At 42.3% G+C, this 20658-nt stretch overlaps 1 protein-coding gene and 1 long non-coding RNA gene across 4 annotated transcripts in view; one reads left to right on the top strand and one right to left on the bottom strand.

The window, feature by feature from the left end:
- LOC137202871 (uncharacterized) overlaps window positions 1–18699 on the bottom strand; it is a 131633-nt gene extending 112934 nt beyond the window's left edge. The window contains exons 1-2 of the long non-coding RNA XR_010932808.1: window positions 18576–18699; window positions 14753–14821 (exon numbers count right to left, since the gene is read on the bottom strand). This is a non-coding gene — a long non-coding RNA (uncharacterized lncRNA). The remainder of the gene's footprint in view (window positions 1–14752; window positions 14822–18575) is intronic.
- A 215-nt stretch (window positions 18700–18914) lies between these two features.
- MDM1 (Mdm1 nuclear protein) overlaps window positions 18915–20658 on the top strand; it is a 29133-nt gene continuing 27389 nt past the window's right edge. For 2 of the 3 annotated variants that reach the window (XM_067697263.1, XM_067697262.1), the window contains exons 1-2: window positions 18919–19083; window positions 20135–20249. In XM_067697263.1, the coding sequence (XP_067553364.1) occupies window positions 19066–19083; window positions 20135–20249 (133 nt within the window). In that variant the 5' untranslated portion in view covers window positions 18919–19065. Of the gene's footprint in view, window positions 19084–20134; window positions 20250–20658 lie in introns of all 3 variants that reach the window. The other variant, XM_067697265.1, reaches the window with a different exon arrangement.

Here is a 20658-nt window from a genome sequence, read left to right as displayed (position 1 = left end):
TTCATAGTCACATTCAGTTCATACTTTATTGCACATCTGTTGTGTGCTATGCTCCTGCACAAGGCAATTTTCATATTCATAATCACATTTAACCTTCACAGGGTCCCTATGACCACCTACGAAGCACTGCGATGACATTTTGCAGAAGAGGAAATTGAAGGTCTGAGAAGTTAAGTAGCTTGCCCTAGATCACACAATCTGTAAGGGGGAGACACAGAGAAAGAAAACTTTGGTCCTTGGATCTACAGCCCCTCAGCCACTTCCTGAGGTCTTAGTAGATCCTAAGCATGAACACAGCTTCTCTGAGATTCTCTCTTTGTTCTCTTGATATGACTAGAGAGAACCTCCCACAAGGAGGCTAGCGTCAAAAGACCTTAGAGCCAAGGTGGGGAATGTGAAATAGGGTATGAGAAAGTAGAAGGAGAGCCACCTAGGAAAGGACTCCTGGGTTTTCACAGCCCCAAGAATAATAATTGCTAAGTGCTCTGTATACATTCTCCAGTTTTATTCTCACAAAACATACTAATAGAATCTTATTTTAAGGTTAGAGCAGTAGTTGGTCCAAGGTCACCCTGCTGGTAGGTGGCAGAGGCAGAATTAGAACCCAGTTTGTCTGACTCCAAAGCCTTCTCAACTACTATACAAACTTCCTCTCCATGTCAACTATTTCTAAGAATTTTATAGTGATATGGTCACAGGTCTTATTACCCCTGGTTTTGAAGGTGTGTTTGAAGGGAGCTATGGGACAGATGAATGAAGAGGAAGAGAGTGAGACAGAAGACTAAAGTGAAACAAAGCCCAGAAAAAATATAAAAAGCCTGAAAAAATGCCAGTTGCAATGAAAGTAACCTATGGGTAAGATGGACTGGTAATCTTCGACACAAAGTTTGGAAGGCAATGCTGACCCGTTGAAAATGCTAAAATTTTGGCTTTTCTTGTTTTGTAAGCAAAGGCGAAACATGTGAATAGTAGTTAGCAATGGTTTTTCCTCCATACAATGCTAGTACATTTTTCAAAAATGATTAGCTCAAAATACTCATATTACTTATCATGAAACCAATGAAATAGTCTTTCATACTGATTATTTCACAAATTTATACTGTAGAATGAAAGATGAACAGAAATACTACTTTTCAGGCATTGTGCCCATTTGGACTGCTCCTGTCTTGGTTTTTTAATCTCTGAAATAAAATGGATAATATTCTCTACTTCACAGGCATTGTGAAAATTAAAGAATAAATACTAAGAGCTTGGGGAGGGATTAAAGGGGTATGTTAGCATATACTATCATTATATCCTCATTCCTATTCTGAAGTCATAATGCTCTGATGGTGACACAGTTAGTCATCACCATGGAAACCAATGATATATGCTATCTTTTGCTCTGGGGCCTCTCTCCATTCTCCAGGCAGTTGCAGACACTGCCGCAAAAATAAGATTAACTCCCTCTTCTTACCGTTTTTAAGTTCTTTCACTGGTTTACAAATGCCTTCTCTACTAAACTTTTCCTTGAATGCATTCCTATACCTCCACCACCAACTTTCTTCTCTTGATTATCCCCTACTCATTTCCATAGGCATGATTCTGGGCAGCATTTTTTTTTCTATTTCTTTGTTCACTTCTACGTTGTTCTTCTTTTCCTCCTTCTAGGTGGGAGCAATCTTTGTTGATTCACCAAGTTGTTCCTTATCCCTCTTAATGTTTGCATGGAGAAGCCAAGCTTAACGTTGAACTTTGTTATTGCAGCCAATTACTGCGATTTCAATGTCTGTGCGGTGTTTTGCTTTTCCCATCCTGCAAATAATCCCCTTTAAAACATTCTCTCACTTTGGTTTCTCATTCCCAGCAGGAGGCTAGCATCTAAGCGGCTGACATCTTGCTGCAGAGTGGCTGTGAGTATGTGAAAAGCACTACAAAACTGCAGGAGCGGCTGGCTAAGCCTCTGACAGGGAGGAAGAACAGGGAGCTTGGCTGCAAAGTGGGTGCTCTGAGGACAAGTTTTCCTGTCTTTAAAATCTCTGTACCTGGCCTGGTTCTAACTCAAGTTCAGGCCTGAGTAAAAGCAGGCCTGTGTATCTCCTGAAGTTCTGGGCAGCGCCCAGTGCGGGGGGCCAGTGGGGGTTGTCGGGCAGGACTTCAGGTGCCATCCTTCCCTTAGCTTGCCAATCTGGGGCTGGAAGTGAAAGCCTTGAGTTGACGTCTATGTCTGGCTTAACTCCCGGTGCCCACATGCACCTTCTCCCTCTGCCTGCCAGATGATCTTCTCAATGCTGGTTCTCATCCCAAATGCCAAGCTGAAGGTAGAATAAGTCATTGCATTACTCTCCCACACCCCAGCATTTGCAGGGGGCAGGTGACCAGAGGCAAGGCTGGCTGAAGCCTCATTTAGTTCCTCTGGTTTTGCAGGCACAAAGGAACTAGAATGAGTTGAATCTAAAGTTAAACTAAACCAGAGGACAGAAAGCCATTCGCTTGGTGTCCTCTATGGTAATCTGCCCTTTTAGAATAAGAGACAAGTGGGCGGCAGTGACCCTCATGGCTCACAGCGGGCCAGGACCTTCAGCATTTCCTGCATTTCCCTCCCATCTCCCTCATTGCAATGAACCCTGTAACACGCCATGCCAGGCACTGTATTAAGTGCTTTACATACATCTCTTAACTGTATACCTACAATAATTACTATTATTATTTTAATAAACACTATTATTATGTGTTGTTATTTCATTTTTATAGATGATGAAACAGGTTCCCTAACCATTTTGTATCTCAGGGCTTGATACATATTGAGGGCTCAAGAATGTTTGTTATTTAACTGAAAATTTGACCAGTTCTAGGGAGTTAGTCCCATCACGGTGGAAACCCTGGACTGGGATGAAGGCAAGTGTTTTCCTTAAGAGTATGGAGATATTGACTCAACACTAGTCTCCAGGAGTTTTCTGAGGGCTACTTTCCCTTGACCCTCTTACAGTCCTTGGCTGGGTCTGAAAATTAAACTGAAAAAGACAGATTAACATACCAAAAAAAGCATACAAATTTATTGAATATGTTTTATGTGATATGGGAAACTTCATAAGGAAATGAAGATCTGAAGAAACAGTTAGACCTATGTAATTTTATGCTAGGTTTGATGAAGAGTGGTCGATGTCGAAATATGATACGTTAGGGAGTATGAAGCATGTATAGTAAACTGGGGCAAACTTAACAAGGTCTGTTTGTTAGGATTCTTTAAGGGTCCATTGGTCTTCGGAGGTAATGGTATTCCTTTCCCCTGGGGTATAGGGAAGGTACCTCTCACTTGAGGGTTTTATGACTTTTCTGGGGAGAAGGTTGTGGAGGGAGAAGGTGAGGGGGACCTTCCTGTTTCTGCTGTTTTCTCAAACTCCTTCAGCTGAAAATATTCAATATGCCAAGATGCCATATTTTGGGGTAGCAAGTTCCGAACCCCATCAGGGTCAGTCAGCCTTCTCTTTGCTGCTATTTGATTACAGAGTGGCTAGAAAAATCCCTTCCAATTACTTTGTAATGCTCAGATTTGTTAGGTTCTATTTCAGCACACCACAATGTGTTGACAGGTGCAGCTTGTAAAGACATCTGTGTGGCCCAATATACTGGCTTCAATCAGGGAAGATGGTTTCTTCACTGCAGGGCATCCTCCAACCTTTAATATGCTAACATGCATTGAGTATCTCCTAAAGGGGGACATAAATGTTTCATCAATTCTAAGCAGCACTTTCCTCCCACATTTTGTCATCTCTGAAGCTAGGATGCTTCTTATGGACAGAGGCATCTTCCAGTGGCTGTTCATCAAGCAGCAGTTGTGCAATGGTAGACACTGCGTGGGCACATATGAACTTGGTCAGAGCTGTTGTCATACGTCAGTTGAGTTAGGAACATTCTTAGAACAACATATGTGATGTTTAATTGCTCTTTAAAATGTCTTTATAAAGATGACACCATGATTTGGCGCTGGAATGAAAAGTTACTGTATATGCCAAGAGGTATGAAAACAGAGCAGTGGGCGTGTATGTATGATGTTATAGCAGCCAAAATTCATCATGCAGGGTTAACAGCCATGCCATATTTTCTTGCAAAACAATAACCAAGTGCTTGATAGAACTTAAGAAAGGACAATACCCAGTGGTTGAGGCTATATTGTGTTATTGAGGTAGGTGCAAAACGATTGCCCACCACAGGCCAGAGAGCAATGCAACAAAACTCAGGAGAACTGCCAAATCCCTAGAAGAGCATCGTGTCCTAGTTTAATTGGCATTGTTTTTTCTTTCTTAGTGGTATGTAATCGATAGTTTATAGGTTTGATGAAATATGTTAGTGTAAAGCATTTCCAATCTTATTTGACCACAGACTCTTGTTTCCTCAGGAACGTCTCTTGGAACTAGTGTCCTGTGGAATATAATTATGATGATACCTACCACTTATGATCGTCCAGTCACTTTAAATACTTCACCTATATTACTGAAATGAATCCTCACTACCATCTCATGAAGTAGGCACTATGATTATCTCCACACTGCAAATGAGGAAACCAGGGCATGTGGAGATTGACAAACTTGCCTAAAATCACACAGCTGGTGTAGTAGAGCCAGGATTCAAACACAGGCAGGTGGCCCCAAAGTGTGCGTACTTTACCACCACAGCAACGTAGTTGGGGAAACTCTGTTCTAGCCACAGACTGGAGGAGGAGAGTGCAGCCAATCTGACCCATGGTTAAAAAATGAGTAAGTACCACAACTCCCACTGACTCTTAAAATATTCAGCAGGAACCTACAAGGGGAAAAAAAAAAAAGATTTTCCTGCTCTTTGCTGATACTGTGAATACATTATTTCCTTTTGTATATACCTAGACAATCTGCATTCCCTCCAGGTTATGAAGATTAAGAAGAAAGTCACTTTCAGTGGAAGACTGAAGCACTACAAATGTAATCTGAATAAAATACCAGGAACAAACCAAATAAATATCAGCCCCAATTCAGGTCATACCTGAATGCTCTGAAAGAGTCCATTACCTTACAGGTTTGCTGCTCTAGTGAAGGGTAAGCTAGTGCTTTTTTTCACGGGGTGGGCGGCGGTGGTGGTGATTTACAGAAATAAGACCACTTTGTGCCACTCTTCCCATCTCTTTTGACTAGCTACTATTTGTGAGATAAATTTCAGTGAACCAGATGGACTTACTGATAGGTGTAACAATCTCCTATTAGCTCAGCCCCTAGGGAAGAGGCAGGTGACAGAATGATTTTGGCAGTGAAATGAAACTGAGAACAAAAGGTGGTGTCATTGCTTGGAGCAGCAATGCTCTTCAGGCCCCATCAGCTCAAGTTTCCCAGGCAGGTGACTGTGAGGATGATTCTGCATATTCCATCTCCCTAAGAGGTTTTGAACTCTGCAATGGGCTTTCTCCACATGTGGGTTGCTTCCTGAGATTAGTTTGGCCTTCCTGAGATCTGTCTGGCCTTATAAAAGCTGCAAGTGAATACAACAACTAGTACCTATGGTAATTTAAGGAAATTATACTCTTCAGGAGACAAAATGCTGTCCAATTGCTCTTTATCTGTGCCAGCTGGGTAAGAAAGGAAGATGATTCATAGCCCAGTCCAGTGGGACCAGTGGAAGACTTGATTACACCTTGGTTCCAGGCTGTCTTGTGGAGCAAATGCCTTGGCGTTTGTGGGGTCCAGAAGGACTGTAATGATTAAACCTAGTCCAAGATTTAGCTTGGCATTGGCTTTTATGAGAGAGAACACACAGGTGTCAGACCAGTTGTGGACAGGATCTTTTCTGTACATCACCCAAGAAGGATGAAAGATATGGATTCCACTTTAATATGTGAATTGTAGCTGCAAAAGAAATCAGATGGAGATGGCTATCTTTATGGCAGCTGGCTAAATGGCAGCTGGCTAAAATAAAAACAAAGGAGACATTACAATTTCCGGGGTTAAGAGAAAGCTAACAAATGGAAAGTTCATTACAATAACTCATCCTTGTGTACAATAGCTGCTCCATACATATATTATGGTACAAACCAATTGGTAATAAAATTTTGACAGGGTTCATTACACTAAGTTTATAAGTCAAGCGTTTGGGCTTAAGCATTAGGGACACTCTTTGTTCCGGAAAGCTGCAAACTAGAAGGACTTGATAAGAAAGTACTAGAAAGAGTCCAGCTGTTAGATATTATTCATGTTTCCTTTGAACATACTATACAAGGCATGTATAGTTACAGAGAGAGTATCTGAGGAGATTAAAAACCATGGTTATATTAATGCACGCCTGTCTCAGGGGAACTGTATTCACTTTTCTGTCACAATGTATGCTTCCTGCAGCTTCTCTGCTTCATCTGGCAGGTTGCCTTTGGAATCTGTAATGCCTCAAGTCACTTTCAGCAGTGTTGGAGGATAGAAGCCATTAAGGCAGAATAGATGCAAGAGGCAAGATAGCGAATAATCCACTTGAACGCCAGTCAGGAATGCCTGTGGCAGCTCAAACCTCCTCACACGCAAATATTTTTCTGGAGGTAGGATGACATATAACTAACTACTGTTTCAAAGTGCTGTTAATTGTTTGTCATAAAATGAAATGTGAAGTTTCCCACCTGTATGGAAATCATCTGAGCTTAGCAAAAACATATTCAAATACTAATGAGGTGGTATGAAATATTAATTATATTACAAGGCTTCTTAATTCTCATTTCATTTTTTAACTTACTACTGTAAGCAAAGATAACCATTTCAAGAACTTTTTAACCAGGTCTGCAAAACCTGTGTGGCAACCAGGGCAGATCCTCTGAAGGGCCAGCCTCTTACTGGGCAGAGTTTTCTGAGGTAACAGGCCACTGCTTTTCCCTCCTCTAACAAAAAGCCAAGAGGTACAGATTCCTATTCAGGCCACAGAAAATGACTGATTTGTTCAATTCTTCAACTCACCACCTTAGTTGTGTGCTGGAGACAAGCTACAGTCTTTCCTTCATACACAGGAGGTGATGAGTGTTGCGGGAAGGGGAAATCCCAGCTTTTGGGGATGGTGCTTTCAGTGTTAAGAGGGCAGGCTCTTCAGCCAGCCATGGAGGGACCACTTGGCCCTATTGCACTCTCTTCTGAAGAGTGAAGACCTAGAGTTCAGGTAGGTGTGGGCGAGTTGTTATTTGTGGGGAATACTTAACTGATTTTCAGACACAAGTTAATACAGCCCTTCATCATTTGTATATATACAAACTGTTCCTTGTGGCAAGATAAAGAAAAGAGTACGTGACTTTCAGAGCATGCCATGGAACATGAGCCTCCTAGGGCAGGGCAATTGCCAATTTACACAGTTGTTATTTCATAACAACTGATGGTTTTGGTTGGGTGAGCTCTCAAAGCAATCCTAGTGACCTCACTTATAAAATGGGAGTGGGGAGGTGGAAGGTGGGATGAGATGCTTTTTCAGGTCATCTCTGTGATTCATTTAGAATCAGAAAAATAAAGAGAAGACAAATTGCATCATTGTTTTTAAGTGATCCCTATTTATTACTTTCCCTTCACAACCCAGAAATGCAGTTATTATATTTTGTATAACAAGTGAGGATGAATCCTAGGATTTCTTTTCCTTGGGTATTCAATGTATTTTCTACAATATAGTCTTCGTAGATTATATTTTGCATTCCTTCATATATCTCCATATGTAAAGATTACTCTGGGTCAGCAATTAATCATGGGCGAGTTACTTAATCTCTCTGTGCCTCAGTTAACTTGGTTGTAAAATGGGGTTAATAATATTTCTACTTCATAAAATTATTGTGAGGATTAAACAAATTAATAAATGTAAAACTCCTTAGATGAGTACTTGGTATATAATGTGTATTATTATTATTACTATTATTTTATATTGTCATCAAGGCTTTCTGAATCTTTACCATTTACTTATGTCTTCCCTATGTGTATAGTAGGGAAGAGGTGGAGCAGGAACGCTGAAGTTTAGGAAACATTACAACCTTCCAGGATCTTATCTAATACACACAAAATATGACATATTTAAAACTACATGAAGTAATATGCTACAATATGTAATCCGAATCAAATGCTGGTTTTAGGTGCTGCAGTAACACAAAGAATGAGATTAAGTGGGTTTATGCTCTTCAGGGAGAGGGTTGAGTTTGAGCTGGGCTGAAGAACAGGTAGAACTGAGTTGGATGAAGAAAAGTGAGGAGGGCATTCCAGATGAGGACAACATGCAAGAAAGCAGAGGCCAGAAAGAGTGTGAGATGGTCTTGGGGCAGTGGGCGAAAGAGCTGGCAAAGCAGAAGAGTGGAAGGAAATAAGACTGCACAGAACGGAGCTTCATTATGGAAGTTCTAGACAATTCTCTCTACTTAGAGGACTCTCCACCTTATGGAAGTGGAAAGAGAGGAGAACAGCAAGCTTCTGAGTGAAGGACAGAGCAACAGACAGAGACTCTTAGAACATTTCCAGGGCTCGGGGGTTGGAGGCTGAGCCCGTGGAGACTACTGAGGAGGTGGCTGCTCTGGCTGTGGCAGTGCGAGGACATGGGGGCCAATGGGGGCCAGTCCAGGGCACAGCAGAGGGAGGGAGAGGAAAGAAAAAGAGTAAGTGGCATTTCGAGGAAAAGTCAGGCAAGTTAGCAAGGCCTGTCTGTCACTGACTGGATAAAGGAAATTAAGTAGCAGGTAAGTCAAAAATTATTTCCAATGTTCAAATCGGTGGGTCTGAGAATTAGAGACCCCATAGAAAACTGGAGGAGAACTGATTAAAGGGGGAGAGAAGCAAATGAGGAGTCTGGTGTTGTATAAATATAGCTGGCAGTGACAGTATGACCTCCAATAATGATAGTTGATGCTTATTATTTACTGTGTGCCAGGCACTATGTGTTTTACACATGTAAACTCATTTAATCCTCATGGAAACTGTTTGAGATAGGTACTATTATTATTCCCATTTTATGAAGCACAAGAGGTTAAGCAGTTAATGCAGTTTATAGAGTTGACTGGGATTTAAACCCAAGCTGTCTGATTCCAGTGCTTGTGCTAGACCACCACTGTGCTTAGTACTCTCAGGAAGTCCAAACTCTGACAGGAAGTGAAGACTGAAAACAACAGTTGGGAGTCATCAGCACAGAGGTGTTAACTGCAGTTATGGAAATGGATTAGCTTTCTGAAGAAGGCAGGCAGATAGGAGAGCAGATGGCCAAGAATGCATCCTGGGGGAGGTCCACCCTGAGAAGTCGAGCACAGGGAATGTGCAGAGCCCCAGTGAGGGCAAACAGACTGTGCGGGGCCAAGGGTGGGAGCCAGGAGACCATACCAGTTCAGGCAAACATTATCGGTGGCTTAGAGTTAGTATAGTATCAGTGGAGATAGTGCAAAATGATCCGATTATTGATAAACCTTGAATACATATCAGACAAGACTTGCGGATGAATTGGATGCCAAATGTAAGAGAAACAGAAAAGTTAAGGATGAAGCCAAGGTTTTCAGCCTAAACAACTAAAAGGATGGAGGGGGAAACTCTTAGATGCAAGGGTGAGAAATTAGGGGTCATTTGGATTGACTAATATTAAGATGCCTTAAAGACATACAATTGGAGATATCACATGTATTTCTTTGCTAAATAAATTTAGGGGCGCGAAATTGCATGTTCAAGTTCATTCTCATCAATACTATGCATCTATCTCAAGGGCCAGACTAGTGACCAGATTTTAAGGACCATTTCCAACCCTGAGACTTGACAATCCAATAGCCCTCTCTTCACAACTAAAGTAAAAGCTATTGATTCTCTCCTTTTAAAATTCCTACAGGAACTTTTCTTCCCCATATGTATTCCCTTCCTTTGCCACATTGCCTATACCACTTACAGTGGCTCTGTTTTCCTGACAGAACCATTCTGATATAGTATATACAGTCCTAAGAGATGTAGCAAGCACTCAATAAATATTAGACAATAATAACACTAATCAGAAAACGTATGTTCATAATAAACTTGAGACTAACAGATTAATGATGTTGGAAATGGGTGGGACTTCCCTGGTGGCGCAGTGGTTAAGAATCCACCTGCCAATGCAGGGGACACGGGTTTGAGCTCTGGTCCAGGAAGATTCCACATGCCGCAGAACAACTAAGGCTGTGTGCCACGACTACTGAGCCTGCACTCTAGAGCCTGCGAGCCACAACTACTGAGCCTGTGTGCCAGAACTACTGAAGCCCGTGCACCTAGAGCCTGTGCTCCACAACAAGAGAAGCCACTGCAATGAGAAGCCCACGCACCACAATAAAGAGTAGCCCCCGCTTGCTGCAACTAGAGAAGCCCGCGTGCAGCAACAAAGACCCAACACAGCCAAAAATAATAAATAAATTAATTAATTAATTAAAAGAAAAAGAAAGAAATGGGTGAAGGGGGGCAAAGGTACAAACTTCCAGTTATAAAATAAGTAAGTCATGGGGATGTAATGTACAGTATGGCAACTATAATTGACAATACTATATTGCAATTTGAAAGCTGATAAGAGTAGATCTTAAAAGTCCTCATCAAAAGAAAATAATTTTTGTAAGTATGTATGAGAATAGATGTTAATTTATTGTGGTGATCGTCTTGCAGTATATACAAATATCAAATCATTATGTTGTGCACTTGAAGCTAATATAATGTTATATGTCAATTATACCTCAATGAGAAAAGAAAAAAGAAAGATTGTTAAACCATGTGAGTTCCACTGTTTAGGAACAGCAAATACGAGGAGTCGTATAAAAGGAGACCATTCTTAATACCTAATAACAAGAACTGCTCATGCTTCTATAACACTTTTCAATTCACAAAGTGTTTGCACATACTTTACTGCATTTGGCTAAGGTGAAACACATTTTGGAAACAGACACTTACTTTCTTAATAATAAAAGCCCATGATCAAGAGAACAGCACAACTATAATAACAAAGTGGCTTACATTGTAAAAAGAACATTTGTTTGAAACATGGATTTGTTCCACAGAGTTTTCTCTCATCAGAAGAGAATGAAGCTGCCCTCTGGCTCATGTGTTCTCTTGTGCTATGGTGTGAGCCTTGGATCACAAGGAAGTAGTAAAAAACCCTAATGACCATCCATATTTCAATAATTGCAGAGTTTAGCTTTCCAATTAATTTACTGAGCACACACTTGATGACATGTATGGTAGTAGCCAATTTATAATGACTTTAATTGGAATTAATTTTAGGGAGCCAGTATTTTTTCTCTTTTTGGCTCACCAATATTGACAATTTTCCTTAATACTGTGTTTTAGACACCTATAGGTAGAAAGACAAGTTCTGGGCCCAGATGCTCAGGTCCAGTTTCTGTTTTCCTTGCTCCCTTCTAGAGTAGGGGTTCCTGTGCTCGTCTCAGCTCCGATTCCCATCCTTCTTTTGCCTTTTGTCCAATTCCCATCAGCAGGATGTCCTGCTGGCCCTTGGATCCAGCTCTCCTAATTGTTTGCTTGGCAACAACTCTACCAGAATCTCTGGAAATATAAGGCTACGGATGGTCTTCTGCAGAGGCCCATTATAACACCATGCCACACGGTAACGTTGAGGAGACCAGCAGAGGGAATGAAAGGGCACAGCGAAATTCAGGCCTAGTGCCTGAAATGAAGGGCACTAGTGCTGACAGGTACCCATCTTCACTCCTGAAGGTTTGGGGCCTAAGACTCTAATTGTTGCACTGAGACTAGCTCCCAATGGGAACAGAGGTTTTTTGGTCTATGGCTTCAAATATATGCTACTAGTTGGGAACACTGACTGCGCAGTAGGAAGATGCTTACAACGATGCGCTGTCCAAATCCTGCTGCTACTGGCTGTGCTCTCTGCTATCATCCCCCTTAGGGATCACCTTCACTGCAGACAGCCACCTTGCCCAAGGCCATGCCCTTCCTAGGGAAGCCTATTATGGCCCAACGCAGAACAACTCTGACAGGCCATGTTAGTTCTGGACTCCCCAGGGGGTTGCCTGAGGCTGTGGTCAGGCCCGCCTTGCATCTTGACTTCTGCTCACTCCTGCTCCCTTGCTCTCCCTCCACAGCTATGGACACCCAGGGCCTTCACTAACAAACATTCAGCACATGCAACTACATCCCGGGGTCTGCTTCCCAGAGAACCCAGTCTGCCACAGACTGCTCTCTATATGGCCAGTATGTGTTGCTATCTCTATTTTGCCATTGTTGCCTCTGCCTTTCTCTTTGACCGTACCAGTTTGTACCTGTTTTCCTCATTTATTGTCAGTTTTTAGAGTTTTAAGAGGGACTGGAGGTAAATGAGAGCGTCTAACCCACCACTGTGCAAGTCAGAGTTAAACTGCAGAGAACATAATTTACTCTAGCAATTCAAAACAGAAAGGGTATTTTCAGAGTATTCAGTGTTGACACAGATTTATTGCAATAATGGCCCCAATTTTTCATTCCTCCTTTACCATGTGAGTTTGTAACTCCTCACATCAAGGGATTGAGTCTATTTCCTTACCCCTTGACTCTTGCTTTGGCCTATGGAATGTGGCAGAAATGGTGTGCTGTTTGTAAACCTAATCCTCAAGAGGCCTTGCACACCTTGCTCTTCCTCTTGGATCTCTATCCAGGCTAGCTTGCTGGAAGATGAGGGCCCACATGGAACACTGATGAGTTGTCCTAGCTGAGGCCATCTGAGACCAGTCAGCCTCTAGTTAGCCCATCAGCTCTCACACCACAAACATGTGAGCAAGCTCAGTAAGATCAGCCAAACTCAACCTGGACCAGTAGAACTGGCCAGCTAACCAAGAGATTCATGCAATAATAATGGTTACTGTTTTAAGCTGCTGCATTTAGGAATGTTTGTTATACAGCATTATTGTGGCAATAGATGATTGATATGAGTAGCTTACAGAATCACTGGGAAGTCTGAAGAAGGAGACTCTGGGGCCATGTTACATGACAGAGTCACTAAAGTCATGAAGTTGTCAAACCAGGAAACTCCCTGCTAAGTTGACAAGCCACTGTTACAAGCTCTGGTTCCAGAACCCTGTCACTTCTCCTGTAATTAGGAAGCTGCTAACTCAGAACCAGGCTGCTGCTGTTATTGCCATGATTTACACCATCATGGTAGATGCCTGTGCTTTGCCTTTCTTCCATCTAATTCATTTTATGTAAGTGCTTCTTGTCATCAGAATGTAGGTTACACCTGAACTTCAGCTGCAAAGGCATCTAGGGTCAAAGGGATTTTTAGCTTTCTAGCTTCTGCAGGACATGAGAAGGAAGTTGGAATGGATTTGGAATGAGTCAGCCTCAGTATCTACCACAGTTATGATTAACTAAAACAAGCATTAGTCCTAAAACTTATTTCATAGGCATATGCTCAATGATACTGAAAACAACTTCTTTAAATTCATACATTCAGTGTATTTCACAACTGGGCATATCACTCTCTACACTGTCAAACATCATTAATTCAATTAACAGAAGTTGAGAGTAAAGGATTAACAACGTAGTACTAAGATTTTATGAACTCATGGCTTCAGCAAAATTCAAATAAAAATTTCTTAAGGGAACCAACAATTATAAGTCAACTAAGGAGAGGAAAACTGATTTATGTTCTGAAAAATTCTTGGTCCCTTATGATATTTGATATAGCAATGCTAATGGAAAAAACAGTGATTTCAGAAGGAATAATAAGAGCTATTTGGTCTTGATCTGCAGTTATTAAGGTGTATATACACAACTATGTGATAAAAGAACATTTCAAAATTTATTTTGGCATAGAGTAGATATTTACAAGGGTCTTAGGAAGGCAGGTGGGTAGTGTCCTCTGATCTGACCTTAAGACATGACATCTGGTTTTAAGTGGTGAGAGAATTAAAGCTTCCAAATCTGCCGAGTTAGCAACTCTAGAAAAATCTGTAGGGGTGGTGATTTAAGACAATGAATATTCAGTGAAGAAAAGGGAAGGTAATTCTTAGATAACAGAATCTTCAACAGTGAAGGCCTTAAAATGAAAGGAATTTTGTGCCCCCAATATTGTTCTGTGTCTTGTTGCATGGAGACACAACATTATTATGGTATGTAAGGCTTGCAGTGGTTTATGCCTTACTGAGAATTACTTTACTCACTATAGCCTTGTATGGCAAGGAGTCCCACAGCCTCACACACACACAAAAGTCTGTGCTGTCAGGAGAAGCTGGAGTCCCTCCAAAAGGTGCCGCACTGATTCAAAAGCCAGACACTTCTTTGTCAACAAAGGCATGGGGGCTAAAAGTCTGGAGGGCAAACTGCACTTGGCTCATTGGCAAGTCTTAATCACAGACCCTGTTTATTTGTTTCTTACTGACATTAATGTGAAATGCCAGAAATTTTGCTTCCAAGACAGAATCCATTGACTTAATTTTCTCACTTTTTTTTTCAGTTGTGCAATCAGAAATTCATTCATATGAGGAAAAGGCAGTTATTACCTATGGAAAAACGCCAAAGAAAGCATTGGTCAGACTGATTGCTTTTTGGCAAAGGCTGAACTCAAGATTTACCAAGGGAAGACCATATAAGTGTGACCTGAGGGGAAGTTACAAGTGCCAGAGCATTGCTGAGCCTGGAAACCGGAATTTCAGTTACCTTGTAAAATATTTCAGAGTAAATTATACACATGCAAACGCAAGGATGACGTATCACCATGTTGCTAAAACGGTGATTTCTAAACCAGCTTTACTCTTATTTCTGAAGCAGTAAGGGAAAAAAAGAGAGACAACAGACAGCAAGTAATTTACCTTTTGGGGAAAGAATCTTGAGCAAGTGTTCGTTAAAATCTTCCTGATCTCTGGCCTGGATTCAGCTACCTGGGGGCATAACAAAAGAGAAAGTGAAAGGTCACCTAGGTCAGGTGTTTCCCAGGATGGAATTTAAAAGCAGCTGCCTTATCCTGTCTGCTCTTTAGTCCCCAGGCTTAGATCAAACTTGCTGGCTCTAGATTTAAAAGCATCTTCAGAATACCAGGGTGCTCACATTTAGCCCCTTCTTTGCTTCCTTCTCTCTATCATTTCCTGTGTTCTTTGTGTACGCATCTGTTCCCTCATCTGATTGCAATCACATTTGAAGGCAGAGGCTGTGTGTTACTCACTGTACCTTCTTTCTTCAACTTTGTTATCTGTATAAGTGTTTTGCTTATAGATAACATATTTTTGTTTGTTAAATGAAAATATAATTAGAGGCAAATACAAATTCTCCAATCTTTCAATTCTTACCAAGAAAATGATGGGAAATTGTTAGATTTGTGAAGTGATCGACTTTCTGTTTTTAATAGAGTGAGTAGTATATTTACACTTCAAGTACAAATAAAAGTTGCTTTAAACGATTTTGATATGTTTTTGTCTCTAAAAGAAGCAACAGCCCTATTGGGATATATATAAATCAAAGTGACTCTAGAACGGGTCAATGGAAAGCGTCATTTTAAATAGGACAGCCTTAATAACTATCAATACCACAAAATTTCCGTGTATTTAGAAACTATGAATAAAATGCTCATCTTCATAGCTGCTGCTAATGTAGTTAGACTCAGGGTAAAAATGTCTGTGAATGATGCCATCATAACATCATTTTTCTTTTTTTTGTCTGTCTTTTATCCCAGCTGACGGTATACTACACAAGCTCTTCTACAACTTGCCTTTTTTTTTGGCAGGAGGAGAGGGGGGAATCATTCCATGTTAGCTCAAGGAAATGCTTCTTTCTTTTTAAGGGTTGCATGGGGGTGTTCAAGTTAATAAGCTATTGTCTCAATTCTAGTCTCACCCTTTGGAATCTGCAGACCCCTTGGATCCTGCTAGCTCCCTGTTAGGTGTGCTAAGACAGACTCTAGAGACAGGAATGCTCTCTTTTACTAACTTTTCCTCTCTGCAGCCCCTTAGCGATGACCTTTACCTCTATGGTGCCAGTTGGTTGCAGTCTCCTCATTCCCTTCCCTTCTGCCTCCCTTTTCTTTTTTGGGGGGCAGCCTCATTTTGTCCCCTCAGAGGCACCAGCACCACTAGGCAGTGATTCCTTCTCAGAGGTCTGACCAACTCCCATGAGGTGTCTCCAGCCAGCCTGGAGCTGTGCTCGAGTAACCTCAACATTTTCCCTCTGTTCTTCCAGACCCAGGGTATGAGCCGCTTCTTGGAATTACTATGCTCTCTTTCTCCATTTAGCTTTTTAAAGTTCTCCAACAGCTAACCAATCGCTCATATTAAGTTTTCTCTGTTGAAATGCTTCTGGTAGTTTCTGTTTTCCCTACCGCACCCTGAAGGATATAGTGTGTACTTGACATCTGCTGGGTCAGAAAGCCCAAAGGAACAGAGCAGCCTGCACTGCCGTCTGGACCTGCTGCACCGCCTGTTCCTGCTCTGGTCCCTGGAGGAACAATCATGTATTTAACTAGTACGCTGCAGATGGACATTTAAGTTGCTTCCAACTTCTGTTACTATAAACAATGCAGTCAACAACATTAAATGAATTGGTTTTTCATATTTGGGCACGTATATCTGTAAGATAACTTACAAAAGTGGAATTGCTGGGTGAAAAGCACTGCCAAATTGCCTTTTATAGAGGTTGTATCAGTTTGTCTCTCACAGGCAATAAACAGAAATCTATTTGCATGAGAAACAGAGAAATCAAGAAAGGGAAGAGGGAGCCAGTTGTGACACCCTCATCTCAAGGAATTCGATCCATCATTTGAGGAATTACTTTCTGGCCCACACCCAATGGACTTCACCTTGAGTCCTTTGGAGAGAAGGAAGGCTAAAATACAAGTGGAAAAGCTCTGTAAGACACTTTGGTACTCATTCAATAGAGGGTAACAAAAAATGTATGGAGGTGATTTGCCACAGATTCCCGCCAGGGTTGAATAGCCCAAGGAGGTTCCATGCTGCGCCTGTGGTAACTCAGGCCACAGGAAATGTTGGTGGCCAGCAAGAAGAGTGACACCTAGAGATGTGTGGCTATTGGAAGAAGTGGCAGTGCTGCTGGGCAAACTATATGTGGTAGCTGTAAGCACATGTGAGACACTTCCTAGGCACTCTCCAGAACACTTGGGTGGAACTTTGTGGGGTACCGGGTCTGCTGCCTACAGTAGTGGAGAGTGTTAGGAGCTGGTAAAACACAGGCCACAAAACTCTCCTTTAGCAACACTGTCGCTCTTTTCATTTCTACATCTTTGGCTCATAAACTGAAATAGGCTTTTCTTAAAAATAACAAAGTAAACTATTCGTCTTCCTTGAGTCCTTATAATACATCTCAGCAAACTCAGGTTGTGACTAAGTCATTTTTTACCATCTGCTGTTTGGTTTTCTTGACATTTGTTCCCTGCTCAGCAGAGCTCAACTATAGTTATCATTGCCCTTGTTTGGTAGACAGGCTACATTCTGTATACTTACTTCTACTGATTTCACCTTAGCATTATGTGGTAACAAAGCTTTGTGTACAACCAGATCTGTGTCTTTCCTATCCTGCAAGATCTGGGCTGCTTTCCTGCAGAGGACTTTTGTTTTATGTTCCACTGTGTGTTTGTGCCATTCTTAATTTACACGACAGAGATGCTGTCATCACCAATTAACATTTATCAAGGGCCCTCTGGATGCATGGCTGCATAGGGACTAATTTAATATTCTCTTTGTTTCATATATCAGATGGCTCCTTCAAATGAAATTTTAAGTATCTCAGTGATGATGAAGAAGAACTGAGACATCAATTAGGATTCAGAAGACAAGCCTCTGCAGAAAGGATTAATAATATTTGAAAGTTTAAAAGAGGGTATCCTTTTCTTCAGTCAACAAATGACAGAAGTAAAACGAAACTGCATTCATTGTTCTGGAAAAAGCCTGGCAGCATTCCATTCAGACATCTGCCCTTTGATTGTCCCATTTTCCTCTTTACTTATTTCAATTCTTCTAAACTTCAAGGCTAAGTCTGAATATTTCTTCCTAAGGCTTTTTCTAACCATCTCTGACCTTGGGGATGACTCCTTCCTCCAATTCGTTTATCATTCATACCTCTCATTTGGAAATTTAGCACATGATACATTGTACAATAGTATTGAATAAATATATGTTCATTCTCCCCAAGCATATTAGAGAACTATCTGGACAATTTATGACTTTTCCATCGCCAGGGTCAGCACAGTGTTCTGTCAATGGTAGAATCTCAAGATATACTGATGGCAAAAATCTGTAAAATTCAAGTGGAATTTTATTTTTAAAAAGGGTGAGAGGAGAGACAAGGCTGAAACCTTGGAAGCTGAGACTCACAAGCATCATTAACGAACGTTTCCTAATCTAGGAGCTACATGTACATCTTTTGGGGCGGAGGCGGGGTGGGGTGGGGGCTGTGGGAGGCAAGAACATCACTGGGAAGTCAGCAGTTTGTCTATCAAGATTCAGTAAAAAAGTTTTTTGGCCTGTAAGCCATATTTATTTTCTGGCCTCTTCCTTTTGACGTGACAGTAAATAGTGTAGCACGGTTGTCGGTGGCAGGAATTGATATTCTAAAGAACAGACCTGAATATTTTCATTTCAGACAAAGAAACACTCCGTTCTGTCATACATGTTGGAACTAAAAACACACCTTCCTGTTTTATGACGTGAAGAACCTGGGTCCAGCGAGGCCGGCGACTCACGAATCCCAGCGGCACGCAGACCCATTGGTGCGCAGGACGCGACAAAGCAGACGCCGTCGAGCTCTCCTCAGGACGAAGCTCCCGCGGGGCCCCGCCCACTCCGGGCCCGGGAGCCTCATTGGCCGGCCTTCCGCCCGCCATCTCTATCAATCCCCGGGATTTGGCTGGGGAGGCGGGCGTTCTCCTTTCCAGCACTGATTGGTCGACTCTTAATGACGGTGCGGGGCTCTCCGAGTCTCTACTGGTTTTCAGTCTTCAGAATGGGCGGGGAAAGGCAGAGCGACACGGCTCAAGGAGACAAGCGTGGAGTGCGCCGGCGCGTAGTCGGGGACGCTGGGCCGAGGCTTTTGCTAGGGAACCTCCTGTTGTCGCCCCGCCCCCTCCGGGCTTTTTGTCTCATTAACTGTCGGAGTGACTGGGGCTCCAGCGCCGGGCGACATGCCGGTGCGCTTCAAGGTGAGGCCGGGGTCCCCGGGGGCCGAAGCCTGATGGGGGGAGCTGGGACAGGGCGGGTGCAGGGCGCCGGAGCCTCACTGGCTTCCTGGGCCGCGCCCCTCGGCCCTGCTGAGCCTGTCGGCTCCCGATCCTGCCTGTAACCATCGTAGAGGATGCTGCTCTTCTCCTCTTACCTAGCCCCCTCTCCGCTCACACTCACTTCCGAGTTGCCGAGTGGAATAGTTAGATGGTTTGAGGAGGATTTATTTGGGTGGGTGGGGGCGGGGAGAGCTCAGAGGCGTGTAGATGGAGGGCACTTTATAATGGGAACTACGGTGGCTTCAGATTGGGACACCTGTGGACCACATCACAGCTTAGCTTTTAACACCCCTTCCCTTTAAAACTTTAAAGTGTGTTATGTCTTTTAAAGGCTTGAGAAATGGTACCCTGACAAGATAAAGACAGGGTATAAGAAATACACATTCTTCACAATTGTGCATTTGTTTAAGGTTTGTTAATAGTTCCAGGTAGCTGGTAGCTGTCATGGTCAAGCACCCTTCAACATAACAGTTGACCACAGTGTTCCACAAGCCCTGACTGTCTTCTTTTATCTTGAGGGTTTGCATCCAGAATGGGAGGGAATTTGGCTTTTCTTGGTTGACTTTACAAAACTTCTAAAGGGATTAGGCATATTATATTATATTGTGTACTTGGTGAGAACTTCGTTAGTTAGGATAATTATAGTGATGAGGATTTAGATTGCCACCCATTATCAGACAAGACCTCAGGCTGTGGAATCAGACAACCAGCAAAAGGGTAGCCACTCTGAGCCTCAGAATCCTTGTAACATCTCTCTCAAGTGGTTGTGAGGATTAAAGGATATAACACTATGAACTGGTAGCACAGGGCTGGGTCAATGTTGGGAGCTATTATTAAGGACCTCTTCTATGTTTAATTATCAGTCTTAAGTCTTTCAACTCTTTTTAGAGGTTCAGAAATGATTTTTACTGATGTCTACCTTAAAACAACTTTCATTACTTACGTTTTACTCAAATTGTACTTTGCATTACAGGGGTTGAGTGAATACCAGAGAAACTTTCTGTGGAAAAAGTCATATTTGTCAGAGTCCTGTAATTCCTCATTGGGGAGAAGGTACCCATGGGCTGGACTTAGATCAGATCAATTAGGTAAGTTGAACAGCTAGTAGTCATTATAAGTTGAATAAACCTCGGGGTCAAGTTTGCAAAATGATTTATTAAAAATTTGTGAAGTGGGCTTCCCTGGTGGCGCAGTGGTTGGGGGTCCGCCTGCCGATGCAGGGGACACGGGTTCGTGCCACGGTCCGGGAGGATCCCACATGCCACGGAGCGGCTGGGCCCATGGGCCATGGCCGCTGAGCCTGCGCGTCCGGAGCCTGTGCTCCGCAACGGGAGAGGCCACAACAGTGAGAGGCCCGCGTACCACACAAAAAAAAAGAAAAAAATTTGTGAAGCATTGTTCAGTTGGCCTGGTTGATTTACTCATTTGTTTAACAAATACTTATTGAGGGTTTACTGTAGGCCATGACTATTCCTCTCTTCTAGGGACATAACTTTG

This window comes from Pseudorca crassidens, chromosome 11, assembly GCF_039906515.1.
Source record: "Pseudorca crassidens isolate mPseCra1 chromosome 11, mPseCra1.hap1, whole genome shotgun sequence".
Taxonomy (NCBI): domain Eukaryota; kingdom Metazoa; phylum Chordata; class Mammalia; order Artiodactyla; family Delphinidae; genus Pseudorca; species Pseudorca crassidens.
This window is presented reverse-complemented; position numbering and strand designations above follow the sequence as displayed.